At 38.6% G+C, this 24566-nt stretch overlaps 1 protein-coding gene across 1 annotated transcript in view; it reads left to right on the top strand.

Moving 5' to 3' along the window:
• Window positions 1–24566, top strand: part of phlpp1 (PH domain and leucine rich repeat protein phosphatase 1) — a 41290-nt gene that overhangs the window by 13986 nt on the left and 2738 nt on the right. Inside the window, exons 2-16 of the mRNA XM_056744225.1 lie at window positions 12470–12666; window positions 12914–13039; window positions 15006–15154; window positions 15642–15788; window positions 17350–17577; window positions 17888–18090; window positions 18172–18232; window positions 18998–19093; window positions 20543–20698; window positions 21332–21532; window positions 21671–21833; window positions 21919–22049; window positions 23281–23397; window positions 23622–23816; window positions 24156–24384. Of these exons, the coding sequence (XP_056600203.1) occupies window positions 12470–12666; window positions 12914–13039; window positions 15006–15154; window positions 15642–15788; window positions 17350–17577; window positions 17888–18090; window positions 18172–18232; window positions 18998–19093; window positions 20543–20698; window positions 21332–21532; window positions 21671–21833; window positions 21919–22049; window positions 23281–23397; window positions 23622–23816; window positions 24156–24384 (2399 nt within the window). The remainder of the gene's footprint in view (window positions 1–12469; window positions 12667–12913; window positions 13040–15005; window positions 15155–15641; window positions 15789–17349; window positions 17578–17887; window positions 18091–18171; window positions 18233–18997; window positions 19094–20542; window positions 20699–21331; window positions 21533–21670; window positions 21834–21918; window positions 22050–23280; window positions 23398–23621; window positions 23817–24155; window positions 24385–24566) is intronic.

Raw genomic sequence — 24566 nt, 5'->3', positions numbered from 1 at the left:
TCCAGAACCTGGCTTTCACTGGGCCTGGTGTCAATAACAGATGTAATCTCAGTAGAAAGCTCAATACATTTTAGTCGAGTGGTCTCTCTGTGATCAAAATGTATGCAATGAAGGAATGTATTCAGGTTAGGTTCACAGAGTAGGTTACTATGGTTACTGACTCTGAGTTTAAGTACCTCTCTGGGCTTTACTAACCCTGCTTTCTTGGGTTTGACAACCCCCCCACCCGCTCATTCTGAAAATGTGTTTCCCACTGTTTTATTTGGACAGTTATTCAGTGTGCATTGAGGTTTCAGTGGTGATAGGATATAAGGGTTGTTGAATATTGACAGGTGTGACTGGAGTAAGGTTCAGTGTTTGTTCATCTTTCCATTTGCTGGCAGATTCACACAGTACACCAACAGCCTCTGGCTTCTTTACATCGGTGTTAACCGCACATAAATACGATGAGCCATGAAAGAAACATAACAAGTGTGTGTTAAATCTAACACATTCCCTTCTGGCTGTGTCATCAGCATTCTTACGAATCCTATATTTAGACAGTGACATCTTAAATATAGTTTGCCCTTTAATCATAAAAAACAAATGACATTGAGTTTACAGACTGCAACTGTTCTTTATCTGGCATGACATGACATGATTTCTTTTAAGAGGTATAGTTCACCCAAAAAAAATATATAAATGAACATAAAAGAGATAAGTGGTTAGGGTTTTTTCTACATTTTTACTGGTACACCTTTTAGGAAACATGTATAAAACCGTATAAAACATTCATTAAAGAATGTTGAGCAGATATACCCGATGAATACAACCCCACAAAATATGATGATTTTTACTGCAGTAAGTCTTAATTGAGTTTCAAATTCCTGTTTGTATGTTATTTATAAACCACTAATATTAGTGATCGACCGATATTGTTTTTTTAAACAGATATCGATTATTTGCATGTTTATGTGCCTGATACCCGATATGCAGAACAGATATTTATTTACTGTTATACTTCTGTTTTTGACACACTGATTACATCACAACTGAAAAAACTATTTTATTTAGAACATTCACTCCCTCCATGCATACAAAGCAAAACATTTGCATCTATACACAAATAAATAGAGGGGTGTGAAAGAGTGAAAATAAAGTCCACTGTTACTTAAGTGTCTTTGTTCAAAAATAAATCATCCTAACCAATTCTGGGGTCTGAAACACAAACACTAGACAAAACTCATTGGTAGGGACCGAGGACTCGCGCACGCGCACACACACGGAGCTCATTGAGAATGAGCGTCAACTCGCATCAAACAGGTCAGGAAAGAGAGATGATCCGGAAGCGCTGTTTATCTTCTAGTTAATTTATCACAGATACAGTCACTATCAAGGATGGTTAAAACAATTAAAAAATGTGCCGCAAAATAAGTAAATACATTGTTTGGAAAACACTGATGGAAAAATACATTGTCATGAAAGTAACAAACAAAACAGAATATAAATCATTGCATATCTCATCAGATATGTTACGTTAATAATATTTTTGTCAGTCTTATTAAAAACCTGCGGACAAATATATGCATTATATATTTATATATGCAATTACTAACTTTACTTTAAAACTGCGATCACTTGTGGAGATAATAAGTAATTAATTCCACAGGGCTGTATTTATTTAAATGTTGATTATATAGTCAATGAAAGTATAATTTAGAGTGTTTTAAACAAGTTAATCTTGTTAAAAAGTTAGCTACATGGCTATGCTGAAACTTCCTGAGAATCAACCCGGTGAATGAACATCAATATGAATGATGAGCATAGACAACAAAGGTAATTAAATTCAGCTCTTTTATTCCCGATGACGGGACATCAAGCCATACATTAAGATAACGTGTTGAAACATTAATATATTAACTTTCCGAATGACGACACTTATTAACAGTACGTCGATCAGCATCAACCGCTCATAATGCTACGACATTTCCTTGTAAAATATGAGCATCCACATTTATACCAACTAAAAAACAGCAGTGTGATTGATCAAGGGAAATATATTAAAGCCATAAAGATGTTAGACCAGACTTAACACGCGTTAAAACATATTAACCAAATGACGGCATTTGTTAACAGTCTAAAAAGATTTCATGAATTAACAGCTCAAAAGGCTTTCATTTTTATTGTCATGAAAAAGTTTCTGCAGTCTGGCAGTGATGGTTTTTCTAGACGAACAGTAAACTCAGGCTGTACAAACTCCATAAGATTTATAAAACCCTCTCTTTCGACAAAGCCGATCAGAAGCATATCCTTAGCGATCATCTTAGTAAAAAGAGCCGTTATTTTCTCCGCCCGTCTGGCATCCAAATTGGTTGTTCTGACCATAAACTAGCAACTGATTGCTGACCTGTGGATGGACCTGCTGGGTGCTTCGCCCTCAGATGATTGTGCATTGTAGTTGTTGATCCATGATAAGCCAGCTTTGCATTGCAGAGTTTGCACTGCACTTTATTCTCACTCATTTTATTAAAGGACCCCCACACAGAACTTATTTTTGACACCGTCTCAATTTATCGTATCCGTTATGCCGCACGGGTCTACAGAGTGCGTAACTCCATTAACAATTGTTGTAAGAAAATATTTTCCTCTACCGTCTCTTTATTGACAGACTTAAGGTTTTAGGCGCACCTGCAGCAGACGCGTCAAAAGTGTTTTCACTAAAAGAGATGCTTGCGTTTGCTAGATACTCGCTTTGTCTCATGCGTAATCAGAGTTAAGTGTTAATGCACTGTCTTCTGAACGCGAAAGTCTCTTTTATCATATCCCCTTTCAACGCATCTGCTGCTGCATGCAGGCACGTATTCATGTGATGCACATAGGTTCACGTGAAGCGCTAAGCACGTATCTTGAAATCGTCCTTCCCCTGAAGACATGGCACCGATCACCACTGTTGCTCACCGGTGAATGTGACATGACTTCACTGGAACCGATCCAACATCTTCTGGTCTGTGTGCGCTTGTGTGTTTGGGAGGAGGCGTGGCTTTGGATGGTGATTCGCGAGAGGGAGGGATCGTATGATTGCACAGCTAGCAGGCAAACATTAGCATTTTCCAAATTATCTACTTTAAAGTGTTGGAAACAAAAGATGCATTCTATCCAATAGCGAATGCTCACCCAGACCTGACTGAACTGCCTTGTGTAACCACTCTCCCACAAATCTATGTCAGTTTGTGGTATGAGTTGACTAAGACCGCCCAAATGTTTACGCAAGTAAGGTGGTGTACCTGTGAGTACAATTGCTTTGGATCCTGATGTTCCAAATATGTCAAGAAGCGTTACATTTCCGTCACACACTTGGAGTTTTCGACCAATCACTACACACTGGTTTACTGGCCAATCATAGCACATCTCGCTTTTCAGAGCGATGAGCTTTGAAAAAATCTGTGTGTTACAGAGAGGCGGGTCAAAGAGGAGATACAAACATACACAGTGGAAATTACAGCATTTTTGAACCTTAAATCGGGCATACACATTACATTAGATCTAAAGAAAAAAAGTAATATTAGTTCTAGCCGTGTCATATCACCTCTTTAAAGGAAAAGGTCACTTTAGTTTTAAAATGTTATTCTTACTTTCTCACACTCCAAGACGTCCATGTCTGTATTTCATCTGTAGAAACAAATCAAAGGTTGTTGAGGAGAACATTTCCGGATCTTCCTCCATATCGGATTTAATGGGGGTCCAAATATCAGTTTCTTGGCAGCTTTAAAGGGTTAAACGCGACACCAGATGAATTAAGGTGTTTTCTAGCGAACGGATTAGTCATTTTCTAAGAAAAATTCTACTCTTTAAACTTTTTAAAAGTGTTAAAGTGTGAGGGAGACGGACTTATGCAGTAATATTTAAAAATTGATGATGCAACGCATCGCGATATCGAATCGGTGGCATAGACATCATAATAGAATCATATTGTGAGACCAGTGCCATTTCACACTCGGTAGTATCGACGTAATTTGGTCAGTTCCCCTAAAAGTAAGAGACTGCAAAGGTTCACATACACCAACTAACAGTAGTACAATCATGTTAAATGACCCAGTCTTTGGCTCTTTTTGAGGCTTTGGTTATCGCTGTCCCTCTTCCCACAAAACGACTGGATTTCTTCCGGTCTATATAAAGTCCCTCCTTCCAAAACGCTCTGATTGGTAAAGCTGGCCAGGTCTTTCATGATTGGCTTCCGCTTCTCAGGTTGTTGTGATTGGTCGGTGCCCCTCTCAGGTGTATTCATAAACTTTGGCTTTAAGCAATAAACCGTAACAATGGCGTCAACTTCACTTTATCAGTTAAAAACATGCGGATCTATCGAAGTGTAACGGAGGTCTACTAGTGCATGAGCAAACGACAATCTTTGTTAGAGATTGAGAATTTTTTTCCTACTGTGGCGAGGGGAATGACACCGGACCGAATGGCGTCAGACCGGTTACATTAATTCGAACTCATAACAGAAGCGTTAGTTTAGCTTTTTTATATTGGACCCGAGGGGGATAATAAAACAAGCAGATTGATCAGGAGACATTTGCAAGCGGGACTTCAAAGGATGTTTCATAGAAGTGTTTAAGAGGTATGCACACACACACACACAATATTATATTGTGTATTACACAGAACAGCTTTCACAGCCGATGTTAAAGTCATGGAAACTGTTATATGACCGTTAGTTATCTCAGAATGTGTGTAGTGGAATTCTTATTAGCAGCTGTAAGACTGTGATGAAAGTGAAAGTAGTTTAGTGTGTAGCTCATTCAAATGTTTACAATCTCTGATAACCAAATACCACTCCAGCGGCTCTTCCTCTTCTCTAAGGAAGGCCTTGCTCCTTTTTTGGCGTATTCCTGTGGGCGGAGGTTATTAAAAGCACTCGGAATGGTGACATCATGTACACCGATGTCGAGGACTGTAGTCCGATCCAGCCGTTCTCTGTAGTCGTTGAAAAGCGAATTTTGATAAAGACAATATCTCGCTTGGCACTTAAATTTGAGCATTATCATTTTGCAGGTATTATTTATATAACAGCAACATTACACACTAAGTAAAAGTTGAGAAATGGGATTGCGGGGAACATGCTCTTTAATGTATATCATTAATGTAAAGCGTAGTGTTAAAGTAAAGTAATTTATACTACATCTACGTGTCCCTCTGCTTCCGTTCGCCCATGCTGTGATGGCATTCTGGGAAATCACTCTGTCCAGGCTCACTCTCTGTTTTCCGGTGTATAAAACTTTCTCTTGTTCTGGTGATTACACGCTTGGGAACAGAAACTGCCATTGCAACAGGATAGTCAGTTTGGGTTTGTTAGTTCCGCTTTAATAGACAAATATAGGAATGAACAAAATAGTGCAGGTTGAAAATAACTTTTGAATTGTTCGGACTTGTATGGATCCCTAAATGACTGAATGAATAAATTCCCCTTTCAGTGACCCAGTTGACATGTCAGTGCACAGTTCAGAGCAGCACTGTACATGCTGAGACACGTTGTTTGTGAACAAGTCAGACATGATATTTGTTCCTGGGAATCAGCATGTAAAATTGTGAGAAAGTATGCTAGAAAACTATGACATACAAGCGGAGCAATACAAGCAGCAAAATATTGCGATTCCGATCTGCAAAATATCAGGAATGTGTTCTGTAACATTTGACCAGAAACAACAGGAACATTTACAGTTTTGTTGCTCTTCTTTTGTTGGTATGTCTTTTTACCATCACTTGAACCTTTAATCTGTGTTTGTGTGCGTGTGACCTGTCTATAAAGAAGATGCGCCTCCTTTTATAACTCTTTCATTTAATATAATATCAGAATAAATGTGGAGCTCGCGCTGTACTAAGCGGAAATGCGGTTTGCACAGACCCGCCTGACTTTTTATCTGACTATGGAGAATAAAAATAAATGAACACTGTTATTTACAGGCACCAGAATCTTTCAAACAAAACAGTCCTCGCAAAAAAGCTTGGTGCTCTGTGGTTGATGGTGAATGAGTCTTGACAAATTTTGTGTAATTTTGTGTACTTTCTTTCTGCTATGAGACAATTCATTACACTGGTTTCTTTGTTTTTGTCGACTTGTAAAAAGAGCCATCTTTCTCTCGCTGCGTCTCCTGCTATCTCTGTCTTTCTGTCTGTTATGTAACTAGTCTCTGGCTTTCCTGAGGAATGACTCAATTCACTTTTGTGTGTGTGTGTTTGTGTGCACGCGTGCATCCTCACTGTTCACAAAAAACTACTGAGCTACTAATTAAAGGAACAGTTCATACCAAAATAAAATTTTGCCTACATATACTCACCCTAAATTTTTTCAAATCTGTATGAATGTCTTTGTTCTGATGAACACAAAATAAGATATTTTGAAGAATGTAGGAAAGCAAACTGTTCTTGGGCACTTTTGACTATCATTGTCATTTTTCATACTACAGTAGTCAATGGTGGCCAGGAACTGAAGAACTACTTTTGGGTGAACAGAAACCGAAAACAAACAGAAACGTTTTGATGTTTGTTTACAATCAGGTCCCATTCATTAACATTTGTATGTACATTAGTCAACATGAACTAACAATAAAGAAAGTATTTTCACAGCATTGATTGATATTTTGGCATATTATTAAAATGTAAATAATACAGTTGTTCACTGTTCATTCATATTAGTTTATTCTGCAATAACCAGTGTTAACAGACACAACTTTAGATGTTAAATGTGTATTAGTAATTATGACAAATATCATTTAATATACTTATTAAATGCTATAGAAGCCTTATTCAATGCTAATTGTGTTACTATTTTTATAAACGTCCCTGAGGATCAAAACCATGACCATGGGGTTGCTGACCCGTGCTCTGTCAGATGAACACTATAGACTTCAGCATTTTTCTGTGATGATAACATCTTTATGCCTCAAAATGACTTAAACACTCTACATACACTCTACTTCATTTAGTATACACGGATTAATGAATATGCTAATTAGTTCCTGCCTCTATTTAAATGGAGTGAGCTCGGAACATAGATAATAGGTATATAGATGCCTCATTGCACATGTGAGCAGCTTGCGCTCGTGTTGCACAAGCAGATGTTTAAAAGCAGCGATTGTTTCAGTCTCAAGTCTTTGCACCATCATATCTATGGCTGAAATCTGTAATGGTAATTTGTAATTGGTAATATGTAATTGGTTACAGGGTTTTGATGTCATAAACAGAGACGATTTCAAACTGTTCAGGGTTAATCTTGAAGCATATTAAAAACACCACATAGACATATAAACAATATTAAAAACTGCATTTCTCAGGAGGACTTTAAGAGGAAACATGATAGTTCAGTCAGTTATTGTGTGCTTTTGTTGTATTTTGTTTTGTGCGCTACTTTCTCTTTTGCTTTGTTCTTAAATTTACGATAATCTCTGTCTATTATCTTTTTCTCTTTTCTTGTTCCAAACTTCTGAATTGTTCGCACTTTAAATATAGATGTGTGACCCTGATGAACAGTCCATGTTAGTACATTTGCAGTGTAAGGTTGTTGTTTGTTAAGTACTGCTGTGAGGCAAGGTCAGACACATTTTCAGGGCGTGTTGTGATCTGTGTGTTTACTGCTGGATGGAGGATAGGGCAGATGAGATTTCAGGAACTTCAGCATTATGTCTGTATCTCTTTCTGTGAGATACTGTAGAGGGCACGACACCTCTCAGGCTGTTGTTTGTCTCCTGTTTCTATAAACTCAACTGCAGCTAATAAAATCTTTATTTTGCATAGAATTCACGGATGTCACAAATTCTTCCTAATCATTAACTCAACTGTTACAAACTTTTTGCCATTATTATTTCTTCAACATTCATATGATGTTCCCTAAAACTCATGAATACATTATACGTGGAGAAGTAAACCAGCAGTATTGTTATTTCTTTGACCAGTCCAATCTATACATCTGCACTGTATTGACTCTGTTGTCTAAAGCAGCGGTTTTCAACGGGGGGCCGGGGCCCACAAGGGGACCACAGCTGACTTCCAAGGGAGCCTCAATATGACAATATTTTCAAATGAGACAAAATTACTTTTGAAGTATCATTTTCAAAACTATATTTTTTATCATTTGGCCATTTTTATAGTAATAAACGTTTTTACAGTTAATATTAACCTCTAAAATATTTTACTTGGTAGAAATTTTGAGGTCTTGTGAGTGGAAGGGGTCCTTTGAATTTTGTTGAAAACTATGGGGGGCCTTGGAGTCAAAAAGTTTGAGAACCCCTGGTCTATAGGAAGAGATTTTGTAGATATTTTCTCCTTCAGAGTAACTGTGCTGTGAGAGTACAGTACTGGTGCGGCAGCATTCCAGCAAGCATTACAGAGTATCTGATCCCACTGCTTACTACAACCTGGATATTCATATCCGGGTTGATTTTTACATTATTACAGTTGTATAAGCGTAATTTTCTTTGTTTTTAGAACAGTGTGTCAACTGTATGTGATGGTCATCACAGTGATTTTCAAAAGGGGGTGTTTTGTTGATCTCTGGCTGGAACAATAATGTAAGCGCTCATGAGACTGTAGCAACAGGAGTTGTGGTGTTACTGTTGGGTATATTTACTAGTTGTCGGCCGATATGGGATTTTTAATGGCCGATGCTGATATTAAGAAAGCAATTTGGCCGATATAATTAATGTAATTTTGGTTAAAAAAAAGAAACATACAAGAAATAAGTGAAACTAAATAAACATTTATTTTGCATAATATTTATGCAATAACCTCTTAAGAATAATATTTTGTTTTTGTATTTTGTATTTATAAAAACATACACATACAAGCATACATGTATTTAAGAAAAATATTTTATTTATTTTACTTGATTTACAGTATTTTATTCTCATTAAGCAAAAATCAATGTACAATTCCTAGTGTATTGAATAATCCAGAATAAAGATAGATTAAAGATTTACACTGGCAGCTCACAGAAGTTTAGGTACAGGTTAAGTGCGGTGTATTTAAAATAACGTAATGCAATCTTGCGATTGCTGTAATGGTAGTAAACAGACAGACGCGCGTGGCGCATTTAAAGGTGGGGTGGTTGGTTTGGAATGATGCTGACTTTAGCCTGCTAGCACTGAAATTACAATCCCACCCTCTATGCGATACGCTGTCCCCAAACCACGCCTCCTCCAAACACATGAATGTATTTCGTAAATCCACGTTAGGAATTACAAACTAAATCCACTAAATTCTTCTCGAAGCATGAACATACCTGTCTCTTACAGCTGTATCTCTCTTTTATAAATTTGACTAAACTAAATACTTTTCGAAGATACGATGTATGCTATACTACTGTATAGGTACTCAAGATTAATATGAGATTGGCAGAAACTGTGTGCGTTACCTGATCTTTTAACAATTGTATACTGTATGAAAAAGTTACCGACTCATATGTATTTACATTACAGTTAACATAACTACTGTTAAATAAGTGAAAATTCTCAAATCCCTGTCGTGTTGTGCAGGAGGCCTCCAGTTACTCATCGATGAACCTTTTAAAGTCGCAAGAAATTATTCATGGGATTTTAGCCCGAATATGTCAAGCCGGCAATTTTGCTTGCTCTCAAAGATTGTCCAGTGCATTAGACCACACAAACACACACATGCCCGCAGAACGTTGACAAATATAGCCAATGTGATGGCAAACCCAAAATAGGAAGGTGTTAAAAAAATAGAAAACTTTGGGCTGCAGTGGACAACTCTAGTTATTCTGATGATGGAGAGTAAACAAAGAGGGCAGTCCAAAACAAACCCTCAGACGTCACTTAACGGGACGTCCCGTGAACAGATAGGGCAATGCTGGGTCACCAGTGCAAAGTAATATATGGAATGTGGCATTTAATAGATTCATTTCGTTTATTTGGCAGAATGGCCGATAACTAAATGTAATTAAAATTAAATATTGGCTTTGGTCCATGATAATAATAGGAAAGCCATCTATATAGAAACCAGATGGTTCAGGGTGTATGTCAGTGTCAGAAGAGGACTTCCTTCCACTCAGTTCATGCAGGAAAGGCAGTGGTTTCCTCAAGGAGGATCACACCCACAAAAAAAATAGTACATTACATTTATTCATTTGGCAGACGCATTTATCCAAAGTGACTTACAAGTAGGGGAGCTCAACACCCTAAACTGAACCGTTAGTTTACAAAGCCATGCTACTAGGGGGATTACAGCTGGAGTAAACAAAGGAGAGAATTATCATATCATAATTGTGACAGACAGACAGAGTTATTGGAAGGCCAAATAAATGCGGAACAGGATGTTTTGAGCTGTTTTTATTAGGTTGTGAAGGATGCTGCAGTTTGTGTGTAGGCTGGTAGTTCATTTCACCACAGGGAAACCGTAGTACACGTACATCATGCTGAAGATTCTTGTGCGATTTTTCTGTCCTGTTATCCAAGGGCTCAAGGTTTAGTGTGTTGTAGAGCAGCTCTAACTTACTGCCCTATAATATTTCAAATTTTACAAATTTATTTCTTCCTTCAGCTCAAAGGAGGGTTTTCACGGTACTATAAACATATTTTAAGATACGATACCTCGTGAAATATCACGATACCAAGTAGTATTCTGAAGCTGTGACGTGTTCATAATTAAACAGGGTTTTTCCTGCATAGAGAAATTGGAGGCGTCTGCCTCCATCAAATGTTATGTTGCGTCTTTACAAAAAATAATGCGTAGAAGCACATGCGTACATCATTGTAATGTCTTCAGCTGTGCAGTTGGATCGTTGAATCCGCGTATACTGTACAAACACAAGTTCGCCAGTATGAACGCACATTGTGTTCAGAAAGACTCGCACACGAATGACTCATTTGAACCGATTCATTTAAACTATTGAACTTTTCTGTCACTAGCGAATATAAGAGATCATTGAATCATTTAAAGTGAACCACAGTGAATGCAAGATGTGAATTAATTGATTAATTCGGTTGTCTATTGTAGGCTTTAAAGTTAGTTGCATATGAAAAAAAGCTTTATTTGGTTGAATAAAAATAAAGTTTTATATAACCTAATAATAGTCATTTTATTAGAACTTTTAATATGTTAAGCCACTTAAAGGTACGGTAGGCCTAGGTGTGTGAACAAGATCAGGATGGCTCCGCCTCATTTTGAGCCAGGAAAAACACTGTTTAAACTACAAAATCAACAGATCTAAATGAAACATATATTTTTGTATTATACTACACACCACAATATTTGAATTATTAACTGTAGTCATTGGATAAGTTTAAGCAAATACTGTAGTATACTATAATATTTACTGTGCTAAGATGTAAAAACACTGTGTCTAGTTATTTTAGCAACGATTTTTTTTAACATTTGAACTAATTCAATCAATGTGCAACAAATTCCATTTATTGCAATACTTATACATTAAAATGATAGGTTTACTTTAAATGTGACTAAAACATTAGGTGGCGTCAATTTTTTTCGTGTCCGTGAATAATTCATCTAACTGGTTTTAAACAGCTGAAACGTTCAAGAACGAAGCAAGTGTCTTGATGAATGACTCCCTGAATCATTATCTTGTCCAGATCGTTCATGACACAGATTCATTTAGGAGAGAAACACAGCAAAGCGTCTTTTTGGATAAACATCAGCTTTCAGTGGGTGGAATCTCTCTCGTCATCTTCTCTGTTCAGTGAGCGACAGAAGCAGCACATTCATGACCAAACCACAGCTAACTTGTGAGTGACATTTACAAACAATGTTACTGATTGGACATATGTCAAAGTGACGGACATTTAAAAAGTCTAGGTCAACCTCTGCTCAGGGGAATGGCACGAAAAAATCACCACCAATTCTGTCTGTATGGAAAGTGCAAGTTTTTTTACTGTAAGAATGTCAGAATGACTGAAAACATTTCATAGCATGATCCTCTAGCAGGGATGTAAATAAAGAGTTCAAACCCAGCCTGACACAATCAGATTAACAAATCAAATAGATGTAAAGTAAGTTCCTGTGTGAAAATGTGATACTTCGTTCTTCTGAAGATCTTGTTTTGTTCTCACTGTTCTTTTATAGCATGACGCAGTTGTTGTTTTTCCAATGAGGGCTGTGTTACATTTTTAACCTCGAGCCGGGCTGTAAAGTGGGCTACAGCGCTATGTGCGGTGTACCGTGGGGTCTTGATCCACATTCTGCTGATGCCTCTTTTGGGTCAGATCTCTCGCTCCTTTTTTTTTTTTAGATGTAAATGCACAATTGTTGGTGAAGAGTTTTCTGAGATAAAATTTTAGAGCTCTAATGGCAAAACCTAACAAAACTGGCACCAGTTGACTTCCATTGTATGAGCACAAAACCACTTAAATGACAACACTTGATGAATTGGGTTCAAGTCGTTTTGGATATGTTTTCCTCTCAGTAAGTGGAGTGTGGTTGTGTATCTTGTATTTGTGACTGAAATGCTATGTATGTTTTGCAGGGAAACCTCACAGCATCGAGAGCTCTGAGCGCGTCCAGCTCTCTGGGATCTATAACGTACGGAAAGGAAAACTGCAGCTGCCCGTGAACCGCTGGAGTCGGCGACAGGTCATTTTATGTGGAACTTGTTTGATTGTTTCTTCGATAAAAGCCAGCCATACGGGAAAGATGCACATCTTACCACTGATTGGAGGAAAGGTAGTGACAATGTACTGCCACCACTCCTGAGCAGAAATAATCTTATAATTACAATTTTCTAAAGAAAAGCACATTGGTTCACTGTGTTGTTTATTTGCATCAAATAATTGATCATATTTTTCAAATTCAACATTTCCTTTACATCATTTATATCATTACTTGGGTGAGAAGTGTGGTCTCCATCACCCTATTGGGGTTTATATTTTAAATAATTTCTTTCTTTTTGTTTGTGTGCTGTTGTCTGTAGGTCGAAGAGGTAAAGAAACACAGCCACTGTTTGGCCTTCAGCTCGGCAGGACCTCAGAGTCAGATCTATTACATCAGCTTTGACAACTTTACAGAACATCTGCGATGGCATCGGCAAGCTGCGAAGGTGTGTACTGCCTTTAGCTCTACCAAAGGGCTTCCCAACTAGATGGGTAATATCTCTCTATTGCCACATGGACACATGGGAAACAAGATTTGTTCTCCTTTTGCAAGTTGTCATTGTATGTATGAAATAGAAGTTGAATACCAAAAATGCTTTACGGTAAAATAAGTAAACCATTGTCACTGCTAGTCATTAATTGGACTAGTCTGTTGTGTAAGTAACACGGGGAAGCATTCAGTGAACCCCAATAAATCTTTCAAAAAGACATCTCGCATAATTTCTGATGCATTTTTTCAAGCATGTTACACACATGGTTCAACCTTTTAATGTACAAATGAACTCACGTCAGTACAGGACAGAACTGGTTTCTTTTGGCATACGTTTCATTTCACGTTATGCACCAGCTCGCGTTAGCGGATCATTTAACGTTGCGTATAAAAAGGAAGATGCGCCTCAAGTTTGTTGTGTTTTTTGCAGATCATTCTAGTTGCTTTTTAAATAGCCAACGGATTTCCTGCTTCCCTATTTGTCGACAATTTCATCATTTTCTATGACAACTTCGGGTTATTTTCCCTTTGGTAACCGCTTCCAGTCATGGTATTCATCCTCATGTCGAGTTTTCTTTGAAATGTGCTCCATGAAATGGACTTGGTATTTTTGGCTGTTGTCGAGTTTATTTTTGCTGGCTGAGTGGCTGTTAGATTAACCCATATTGAGTAATAATGTCAAGAGCTTATCATCTTTGTCGACATGAATTAAATATGATATTGTTTATCGGCCCAGCCCTAGTCCCTACCCCCAGTCCATGTAGACTAGCAGGTTTTCATACTCGTGTCAACTGGCTGCCTGAACAGCATCTGTAGGTGTCATCTGTGGTGAAATCATGGTATCAGAGGATAATATTGCGCTACTTTGAGACGCTGATGACACAGTCATTTCTCTACTGGCCGGCCTTCCAATCAATCCAGTCAAGCTCCTGCAAATGATCCAGAATGCAGCAGCACGTCTGGTCTTTAATCAGCCTATAAGAACCCATGAAACACCCATCATGATCCGCACTTCATTGGCTGCCAGTTACTGCACGCATTCAGTTCAAATCGATGACACTGGCCTTCAGAACGTTAACCTCTTTACCTTAACTCACCACTGCAGGTGTGTAATGGTGGGATTCTACATCAACCTACTGAGATTTGATCTGCTTTCTTAGGAAATAGCTGCCTGTGTAGACAGCCCAAACCGTTTGTGTTAAATATTACAGTGAGTGACTGCTGACCTTCTCTCAGTAGGTTGAACTTTGCCCGTTGTTTTGTGTTTTTTTTAACCATACCATGATGTGACACTATTTTAAATTCAGTCGTGCTGCAAATGGTTTGTGGAAAATGAGAATAAGCGTATTTTACATTGTCTCTTTTTTTTAAATGTCTTAACATGAAAATTGTAATTATTACGCAGGGTAGTTTGCACTGAAAACCACATCGGCTTTCAGAACATGTAAGGCGAGCAAAAGCCCTAGTTGGGAGTTCTACTTTGAGCATACTTTACTATGAAGGCATCGTCCTAAACAAGTGCAAGTAGGCCAAACCTGGCCAGCCTATTTTACACAGTCTTTCCCAGAGACAACCTTGTGCTGTGAGAGCAGCGCGGCCCACCGGGACCCCCAGATTAGAACAAACCAAAGAGGAGGGAGGAAAGACATTTCAGCCCACAGCGTTTTTCAGACTGCTGTTTTATATGTAGCATTTTTGACGAAATAGTGCTGGGTGGTAAATCGACTGGAACCCTTCACTCTAAAGTGTTGACATGCTTGCTAGTCATGCTCCTAGGTTGTGCATACTGTAATAATCAATCACACTTAACGTTCTCAGGCCCAGGCCACATCTGAAGACGAGGGCAGCATCCCAACAGATGTGTAGTACTCAAAAACACCTTCAACTTAATTAATGTCTCTCTTTCGCTCTCTGTCTGTCAGATGGTGTCGCAACGGATAAGTTCAGTGGATCTGTCTTGCTGTAGTCTGGAGAAACTGCCGCCAAACCTTTTGTACAGTCAAGATCTGACACATCTCAACCTAAAACACAACTTCCTTCCTGCTGACCAAACACTACTGCAGCTCCAGAGGTCAGCTTGCGTGTGTGTGTGTGTGTTTCACACCTATCCTACATGGACCGGATGTATAAACCTATGTTCATAAATTAGGATTCATAAACAAACTGAGCATAAATATGTGCACACCCTACAGACACGCAGTGTTCGACCCCGTGTCCTTTAAATCCAGGTAGTTATGTATGTTGAGCCTCAGATCAATGTTAGTTTTTCATCATTACTGTTACTATAACACCCAACCCTACTGGAACATTTTAGAAAGCAACATTATATCAGACATCCTACTCTCTAGATATCAACATAAACCCGTATGTACCCAATTCCATTAGCCAATCATACACATCAGAGCATTTGTAGATTTGCTGCATTCAACATTACAGTAAGTAGGATACATCGCAGAAATAGCAAAAATAACTGAAAGTAACTTTTCCTCATGGGGTCCCACCTCTTCTATTTTTGCCCGGTCTTCACTTTCACTTCTGGTTCCTCTTTCCTCTTGCAGGTTTTCACGCTTAAGGAGTCTCAATCTCTCGAATAACCAGTTGGGAAGTTTCCCTCTGCACATCTGCTCCATCAGCACGCTGACGGAGGTCAATCTCAGCTGTAACCACCTGACCTCCATCCATCCCGATGTGGGCAACATGACCAAGTGAGTGTCAGCACATCACTGCAGCTAAAGATGTTTTATTAACCCTTTGCTTAATGCATACATGTATAATGCATTATAAAAGTAGTTTAAATGTATCAATTATGCCTTGTTATACACCTTATTATGCATAGTAATGTCTCAGGAATAGTTGTAACTACAGTTGATACATTATAACACTTCTCATTTCATTGTTACTCTTTGCATTATCATTTTTTTATTATAATTCTTTAAAACAACATTAAATGTATTGCAACACACATAACGAACAATTATAATGCATCATGCTGTTTACTAAACCTTTATAATGCATTATACATAAAGGCTTGAAGTAGTGTAATTTCTTTAACAATCAGTAGTCGTCCGAGCCGGAGTTGTAAATCCGAGGTTTGGTAGGTTTGCTACCTGACTGGTCTCTTTTGGATCAGTTGGCCTGATGTGATTGGCTTGTTTTACTGACGTTTTCTAAGAAAACTATTTTTGTGCATCTCCTACCATTGCACGTTTCCTAAATCTAACTAGCTGTTTAACTGGGAAATTTTTCCAGAAACTAGTCGACTGGGGTAAAACGCACAGCACCAGCAGCTCTTTTATACTGGCTGACCTTTAGTGAACGACGATAACGAGGTCAAGGCTTTATTAAGTTACTTTGCAGAGGATGGAATCAAACAGGATTTGGAAACGAATGACCCGTAATGAAATGTATACTTAAAAAAGCTGGGCATTGGAGCACAAACAAATTACGAGTGTCCGTTGCTTAATGCGATGTCATTGTTGTTCGACATTCCCGCCCCCTCCTGGACTGGGAGGAGCCATCACATGCAGTTCTGCTTCCCTGGACTGATTTGTTTAATCTTCATGGTACTTTAGACCGCTATGGAAACACAGAATCAACAGGTCTGGGGAGAAAAATGTTCCTGGGAAAAAATCTCCTGGGACAAATTGGTCTTGGTATTATCGGTGGACATGTGCCATTATATTGCTTTATATTACTCTAATGACACCTGACCAGGGGTATTAAGTACTTGAGTACTGTACTCGATTACCATACTTATATATCGAGTGAATGTTTTCTACTCAAATACGATCTTAACCGAGTACTTTTATGTTTGCTTTGACATTTTCAAAGACAAAAATAGGACTGAAGTTGTTTGTGCTCCTTACGCTTAAAAAGTATATATTTTTCCAGATCATCATCTTCCTTTTCACATTACTACAGTCAAACTATTTGAATTGTGCGAATTTGTCACAGACACTTAAACAATCCCACTTAAGATAATCACTTGCGATCGCAGGCACCGGTCTTATCCATTGTATGCACAGTTACATTTCGTCATATTTGCCCTTAAGTGGATGTTTGCTGCCTAAATAGTGCACTTATTACAAAATCACTTTTTGCCAAGATTATTCGCACTATTCAAGGTAACATGAGGGGTTTTCCCAGAGAACCATTACGTAAAGGATGTTGTAATGATATCAAGACCTCTTACATGTCAAAAGATCCAAAGAAATGAATAACTTGAGGTACTAGTGTTTAAGTGTCTTCTCCCTGTGTGTGTGTCAGTCTACAGACGTTTGTATTGGACGGGAATCTGCTGTCGAGTCTTCCGGCTGAGCTGGGCTCTCTGCAGAGACTGGCATATCTGGGTCTGTCCTTTAATGAGTTCACACAGGTGCCATCGGTACTGGAGCGCCTTCCTGCGGTCGAGAGACTCTGTATGGCAGGAAATAAACTGACGGTGCTGACGCTACAGACGTTCCGCCTGCTGACACTAAAACACGTCGATCTCCGGTGAGCAGAGAATACTCCTTCGTAATCTGATCAAAGAACTGAAATTTGTCAAAACAGCTTGCTTGTACAAATACAGTTTTGCAGGTTAAGAAAAGCATGTCTTTGGATGTTCAAGATTTATTATCAGATCATGCATTCAACATTGATGAAATTCGAGATATATTCATGTCTGAAAACGGGTCATAATTCCGCTTCGACATGTAGGACAAAATCAAGATTGAAGGAATTTTGTGTCTGACGTTGAGGTGTTTCTGTACAGTACAGTTTGATGTCAGATTGTGCTGTTTCATGCATCTTTTTGTCTCCTCAGTCTGAATCACATCTCCAGCGTGATTCCCGACGAGCCAGAGTTTCTGCGTCACGTGACACAGTTGGACGTGCGCGATAACCGTCTGAGTGAGCTGGATGCGTCCCTCTTCCCTCGTCTGGAGGTTCTGCACTGTCAGAGGAATCGCATTGCACATTTGCGTCTGCGCGGCTGCATGCTCAAAGCGCTCTACGCCTCCAACAACGGTACCGCGTGCACCATTATTTCTCACATTATCCTTCAATGTTGACGGGGTTGGCTGATATTTGATTTGATTTGTTTCGCAGAGCTGGAAGTGTTAGACGTAAGTCCTATGGCTTCCAACCTCACGTACATGGACATCTCCAGGTGGGTTTGAGTTTTAAAAACCAGATGACTTTGACTTCTCTCGTGCTTACATTTTCTCAAAAAGCAAAGTACAACCTATTTCTGTTTTACAAAGTGTGTATTGACGTCAACCATGGACAGTTGTTGGCTCGTTTTTGCTTCACTGTCCCCTCAACTCCCAATTAACACAATATAGGAAAAAGAAAATATAGTCAATTTCTTTAAATGTGAAATTAGGAAGTCTGAAATGATTGAAGCTGTATGTAAGTACAGGTCAAAAGGTCATGAGAAACTTTCCACAGTACATATATGACCCTGGACCACAAAAACAGACATAAGGGTCAATTTTGTGAAATTAAGATTTATACATTATCTGAAAGCTAGATACCAAATTTGAGTGGGTTATTCTCAAAAAACAAGTTTGCAACGAGTGAAGTTAGTTTCCGACCAATTTTGTTCGCGATTTTTGATGCATCCACTCACAAAATCGACAGCCCTACTGAAAATACGTCTTTTCATGGGCATAACAAAGTATATGCAACACTTCTTTTCCATCCATGCAGTGTTTAAAGAGTATGCATCCTGTAGCTCAGTGGTAAGAGCATTGCGTTACAGGTTGTGGGTTCGATCCCAGGGGATTGCAAATACCCATGTAGTGTAAGTCGCTTTGGATAAAAGCGTCTGCTAAATGCCTAAATGTAAATTTAATGTAAGTATAGTCACTGGCGCAGATACTGTACATCATGTTGTGAGTGATGAATGATGTGATGCTTTCTGTCGTCAAAGGAACTGCATGAAGTCTCTTCCTGATTGGTTGAGTGAAAGCAAGAAGCTCGAAGTTCTAGACGTCAGCCACAACCACATCACTGAACTTCCATCATGGTGAGTGTCTGCTCACATTCTCTCGGTAATACGACAGCATTGTGTATGTATGATGAACTGCTGACACCAACAGCTTTTTTTGTTGAAATATTTGTGAAAGAAGACCTTTTACAGTCTTCATAACGACAGTGGAGTTTTTTATATTATACTCTTGTCCTTGGAGATTCATAAAAGTCCAAAAAGCAGATCTGTACAGTAGATCCCATCATGTATAGCGTGATATACATGTTTCTGTGATTTTCTAACACTGCACCTCAGACACTTAAAATGTTTTTATTAGTAAGTAAATGTTTTACTTTTTGTAAACAGGATTTTTAGGAAAAAGTAACAATCCACAGTACCTGCGCATCTTGCCATTTATTTGTTCACTGCTAAAAATGACATTCTTACTAAGTGTCTTTTCTATACATTCTTAAATCAAAATACAATTACTTGACAAGAAAAGTGAATTAAGATATTTGGTCTTATTGAAATAAGTAAAACAAGCAAAAAATCTGTTCACGGGGTGAGAAAAATAAACTTGAAAAAGATCAAACAAAATTGAAGTTTATTTTTCTCGAGCCGCGCTGCTTTATCCACTTTTTCAATGCGTCTGAGATCCTGCGTTCTCCTGGGGTCTGCCGTTGCTAAGCAAACATATGACACGCTTGCCGCGAAAACGAGCAACAAATGATATATGGATTATATGCATTGAAGTTTTTTTTAACTTTCAAAATAACAAACTTGCACGTGCAAAACACATGAAATGTGAACCACCCCCTTAGCCGCTGGCTGTACCTTGTGATTTTGTTGGAGGAGCGCCCTGAGCTCCTGAAGTTGACATTGAAGTTTTATTTTCCGATCTAATGAATGAAGAGGTGGCACTTCCGTTAAGGGGATTGGTGACGGAACTTTACAGTTGCTTGAAACAAAGCCACTAGATGGAAAGCCTGCAACCTTTAGGCAAAAAGCGTAAAGGCTAATGCTAATTCCAGATGCAATTTTTTTTAATGAATTTCGATGTGTTTTGTTAGCCGTCACGGTTTCTCCAATTGGAAGAATTACAGACCCTCCATCTTCCTATAATAAGACGATCTCTGGCTTGAAACATCCGAGATTGTGATGATGGAGGAGAAACTCATGATGGCTGTCGCGGGTTAAACGAGAAAGGTCAGAGCAAGCGCCCTCTGCTTCTGATAATGTGACAGTTAACAGCAACTAAAAAACTCAACCAGAAAGGCAGCACTGTGCGCCTGGCGTTTTCGAACATCCGTCGCTTATTGTGCATTCAAACCATACATTTTGTTTTGTCTGTATTTGTGTTCCCTTGGGATTGAACCAATGATCTTTGCCTATTCAATGATTCAGAGTGTTTCTGTGGCTTGAATCATTGCCTACATAAGCAATACAAGATAAAGATAATATTTCAAAGAAAGATATACAGTAAGTAGCTAAATTTGTCTCTCTCAGGTTGTTTTGCAGTGGCAGTTTGAGGAAGATCTTGGCGGGTCATAATCAATTGAAGCGTTTGCCGGAGAGAATGGAGCGCCCTCTGGTGGAGGTGCTGGACGTGCAGCACAATCAACTGATGGAGCTGCCCTGTAATCTCTTTCTCAAATCAGAGAGGTAGACACCAGTCATCATGTGTCATCAAGTGCTTAGTAATCCAACTTCAATGGCATTTTAATATTTAAGATTCTCATGATCTTCTGAGGCATTTTACTATTTCTTTCTATTATTTTCCAATTATTTGTTACGGTCCTGTGTGTGAGATGCTTATACATATAATGAAAATGTAATATAATGCATTTGTTTTGTAATCCGACAAAATTGTATTGAAGTACAACAGACACTTAGTTTATTTTTGTTTACTAAAATGAAAATTTTGAAAACGCGGCTGTTTGTTGCCTAAGAATATTGGCAAAAGTTTACCTAATGCCTCAGAAATAAAAATAAAGTTTAAGGCACCAACATAATAGTAACAAACTAAAACTTAAATCATAAATTTATGAATATTAATAGATTAAATTAATTTTATATAGCAACATAAAAAATGCTACAAATGGAACTAAAATGAACATAAAAATCTCAAAATAAAAGTTCATTTAAAAGGGTAATAACTCTGGTTCACATTCTCGTAAATAATCTACCTAGATATAAGACAAACAATATTAACAGGAAAATAATCTTGTTTTATTAGTCTGGTTCTGCGTCATTTACAGGGATTTACAGATTTTCAATACCATTTTATGACTTCAGTTTAAGGTGCCTGAATGCATCGGCCAATGAGCTGGAGAATCTCCCTCCCTCCAGCCTGTCGGAGGAGAGCAACAGTATCTTACAAGAGCTGTATCTGACCAATAACCACCTGACGGACAAGTGTGTGCCTCAACTGACCGGTCACACGCACCTGAGGATACTGCATATGGCCTACAATCACCTACAGACCTTTCCGGCCAGGTGAACACACACACGTTTAAGCCTTTACTGTATCAATATAAAACTAATGATGCCGACTAACCCAGCGGTAACAGATTACACAATCAGTGATATCCAAAAACTCATTTTGCACGCCTTGATTTGTGTATATTTGTGCAGTAAAATGGCCAAGCTGGAGGAGCTGGAGGAGGTGGACCTGAGCGGGAACAGACTGAAGGCCGTACCCACCACCATCCTGAACTGCAGACGCATGCACACGCTGGGGGCTCACTCCAACTGCATCGAGGTCTTTCCTGAGGTCATGCAGCTGATGGAGATGAAGGTCAGAAGCAGCACACGCTCATATTGACAGTTTAGTTTTAACTGTATCTTAAGTGTCTAAATGTCAGTTGTGTTTTTGTGTGTAGTGTGTGGATCTGAGCTGCAATGAGTTGAGTGAGATTACTTTGCCTGAAAATCTGCCTCCTAAACTTCAAGAGCTGGACCTAACGGGCAACCCGCGGCTGAATCTGGATCACAAGAGCCTTGAACAACTTAAGTAAGTGTTTCATTCGTATTTGTGCACAGGCTCCAAAAACACTTTTGCCAGTCAGAAATGAATCAAGTGTCTATTTATTTTCTATTAAAGTCGGCATGAAACAGATGTAGCGATTGTTTTCTCTACCGTATCGTGACGTAGATCCAAGTGAAACAACTTCTGAAATGAGAAAAAAATGTAGTGCGGGACTTGATTTCGTTCATGGAGTACTGATTTTGATCGTTAAAACAAAATGTCAGATTTGTAATCCAGCTTTCATTCTGTCGTCAATCGAGCCTCGCTCTCGCGCCATTTCTCGTGAATATCATTAATCAAACAGATATAATCCACTTTTTACTGCCACTGTAGGGAAAATAAATACTATGGGAGTAAATGAGGCAGGAGATCTATTTGGTGACTGACGTTCTACCAAATATCTTCCTTTGTGTTTAGCAGAACAATCAATTTGTATGGATTTGAAAAAGGAAATGATGACAGAATGTTTCTTTTTGGGTGACCTATCCCTATAAGGACTGCTATTAAATTCCAAATAAAGTGCATCACAGTAAAACTGAAAATTCATGGGTAACAAGAGTATTATATTAATATAATTATATTTTAACATTAGAAATACTGCTGTGACTAAAGGGTTTACGCATACTGGTGGATTACAGAATAATGTAAAAGTGTTTTCTTAATCATTTGAAATTCAGCAGGGCAGTGTTGGCTTGCTCACCGTGAGACTGCATTATTTATTTATTCATTTATTTACTAATTAGATGTAATTTAATAGAATGATCCTGCTCGTTCTATAAACACAATACACTGTGCTGTGTTTTACCTTTTCTGTTTTTCCTGTTTGCCCCTGTAAAGCTGCTTTGGAACAATGCAACGTTTGAATGACTGCAATAGATATTATTATTTATTTGTATTTTAAAATTGGCACGACGAAAATCCTTGTTCGTCATTGACCCTTATTAAGTTTGGTCTCTGTGACAGTAGTTTTGTAGTTCTTTGCATCTAAAAGAGCACAGGTCACAGCGCCACTGACACAAGGCAGACTCCATAAACCAAAATTCATTTGAAATTCATTTCTAAAGTTTTTAACAATTTTGCATTGTAATGTTGCTTTACATAAACACAGTAGTAACTGAAGTAAAGGGACTTAAATTTGACTTTAATGCCATATATCGACTGTGCGACTTGTTGGCTATGTGTCTAATTGTGAACTTCTAAATATTTCCACCAACAGCAACATCCGCTGTTTCCGAATCGACCCGCCTTCATCAACATTCTCAGCCAATGAGACGGCAGGAGGACCAGCGGTCTGGAGTCATGGCTACACTGAAGCGTCAGGCGTCAAAAACAAGTAAGTTGTCCCTTTTCGCAAAAATCCAAAATATCTGAATGAAATTTGAAGTTTGGCAAAGCTAATGAATGGCATCCAAAATATAGAACCTTACATTAGGTGGTTATCCAATAAAATTTCTTAAGCAGTGTATGTGTATGTACAATATCATTTTGTGTAGTTGTGTGATGAATTACACCTGTGGTTATTGTGTGTATAATAAGTGTGACGTTTGTTTTGTGCAGACTGTGTGTGGCAGCATTGTCTGTCAATAGTTTCTGTGGGAGCAGAGAAGCTCTGTACGGCGTGTTTGATGGTGACAGAAATGTGGAGGTGCCGTATTTACTCCAGTGCACGATGAACGACATACTGGCCGAGGAACTACACAGAACCAAGAGTGAAGAAGACTATATGACAAACACCTTCCTGGTCATGCAGAGGTGAGAAAAACTAAAGTCACCTATAGAGAAAACTGCCCACCAGAGGCCAGCACATATCAGACTTTTCATGGCCTTGTCTGAACAAAGCAGCTCAAAAGATGCAATGAATAATCATTGTAATGCCTTATTGAGGATCAGAATAATGTCTTAGTCATGGGTGCTTTAATTTAAAATGATATCGTTTAGCATTTCTGTCTGATGCACCCCGTGTGATTTATGCACCAACTGTGAGGTCTACAATATTAAATATACCACAAAATAAGCTGTATTGGAAAGAAATAAGTTTGAAGAATCCTACCTTTCTTAGAAATGTCATCCTTTCGTTTCTCTGTGGTACAGGAAGTTAGGCACTGCAGGGCAGAAACTGGGTGGTTCAGCAGCTCTCTGCCACATCCGTCATGACCCTACAGACCCTACGGGATGCTTCACTCTCACCGCTGCTAATGTGGGCAAGTGTCAAGCGGTCCTGTGCCGTGATGGCAAGGCACTTCCACTGTCACTGCTACACAACATCAGTATCAAAGAGGAATACAACCGCGTGCGCCAGCATAAAGCCATCATTACAGAGGTAACCGAGGGTTACATTAAAACTTTGTGTTACCCACTGTGCATGATTTATCGGCACACATGATTCTTAAGAAAATTGATAAATTTTTTATCAGAATTGAACAGCAAATTATTTACTCTGCACTTTGGCATTGTTTCAGGTGGCAGTTCAGTTGTTCTAAAACTTTCTTAGCGTAGAAATTG

This window comes from Triplophysa dalaica, chromosome 3 (assembly GCF_015846415.1).
Source record: "Triplophysa dalaica isolate WHDGS20190420 chromosome 3, ASM1584641v1, whole genome shotgun sequence".
Lineage (NCBI taxonomy): Eukaryota > Metazoa > Chordata > Actinopteri > Cypriniformes > Nemacheilidae > Triplophysa > Triplophysa dalaica.
This window is presented reverse-complemented; position numbering and strand designations above follow the sequence as displayed.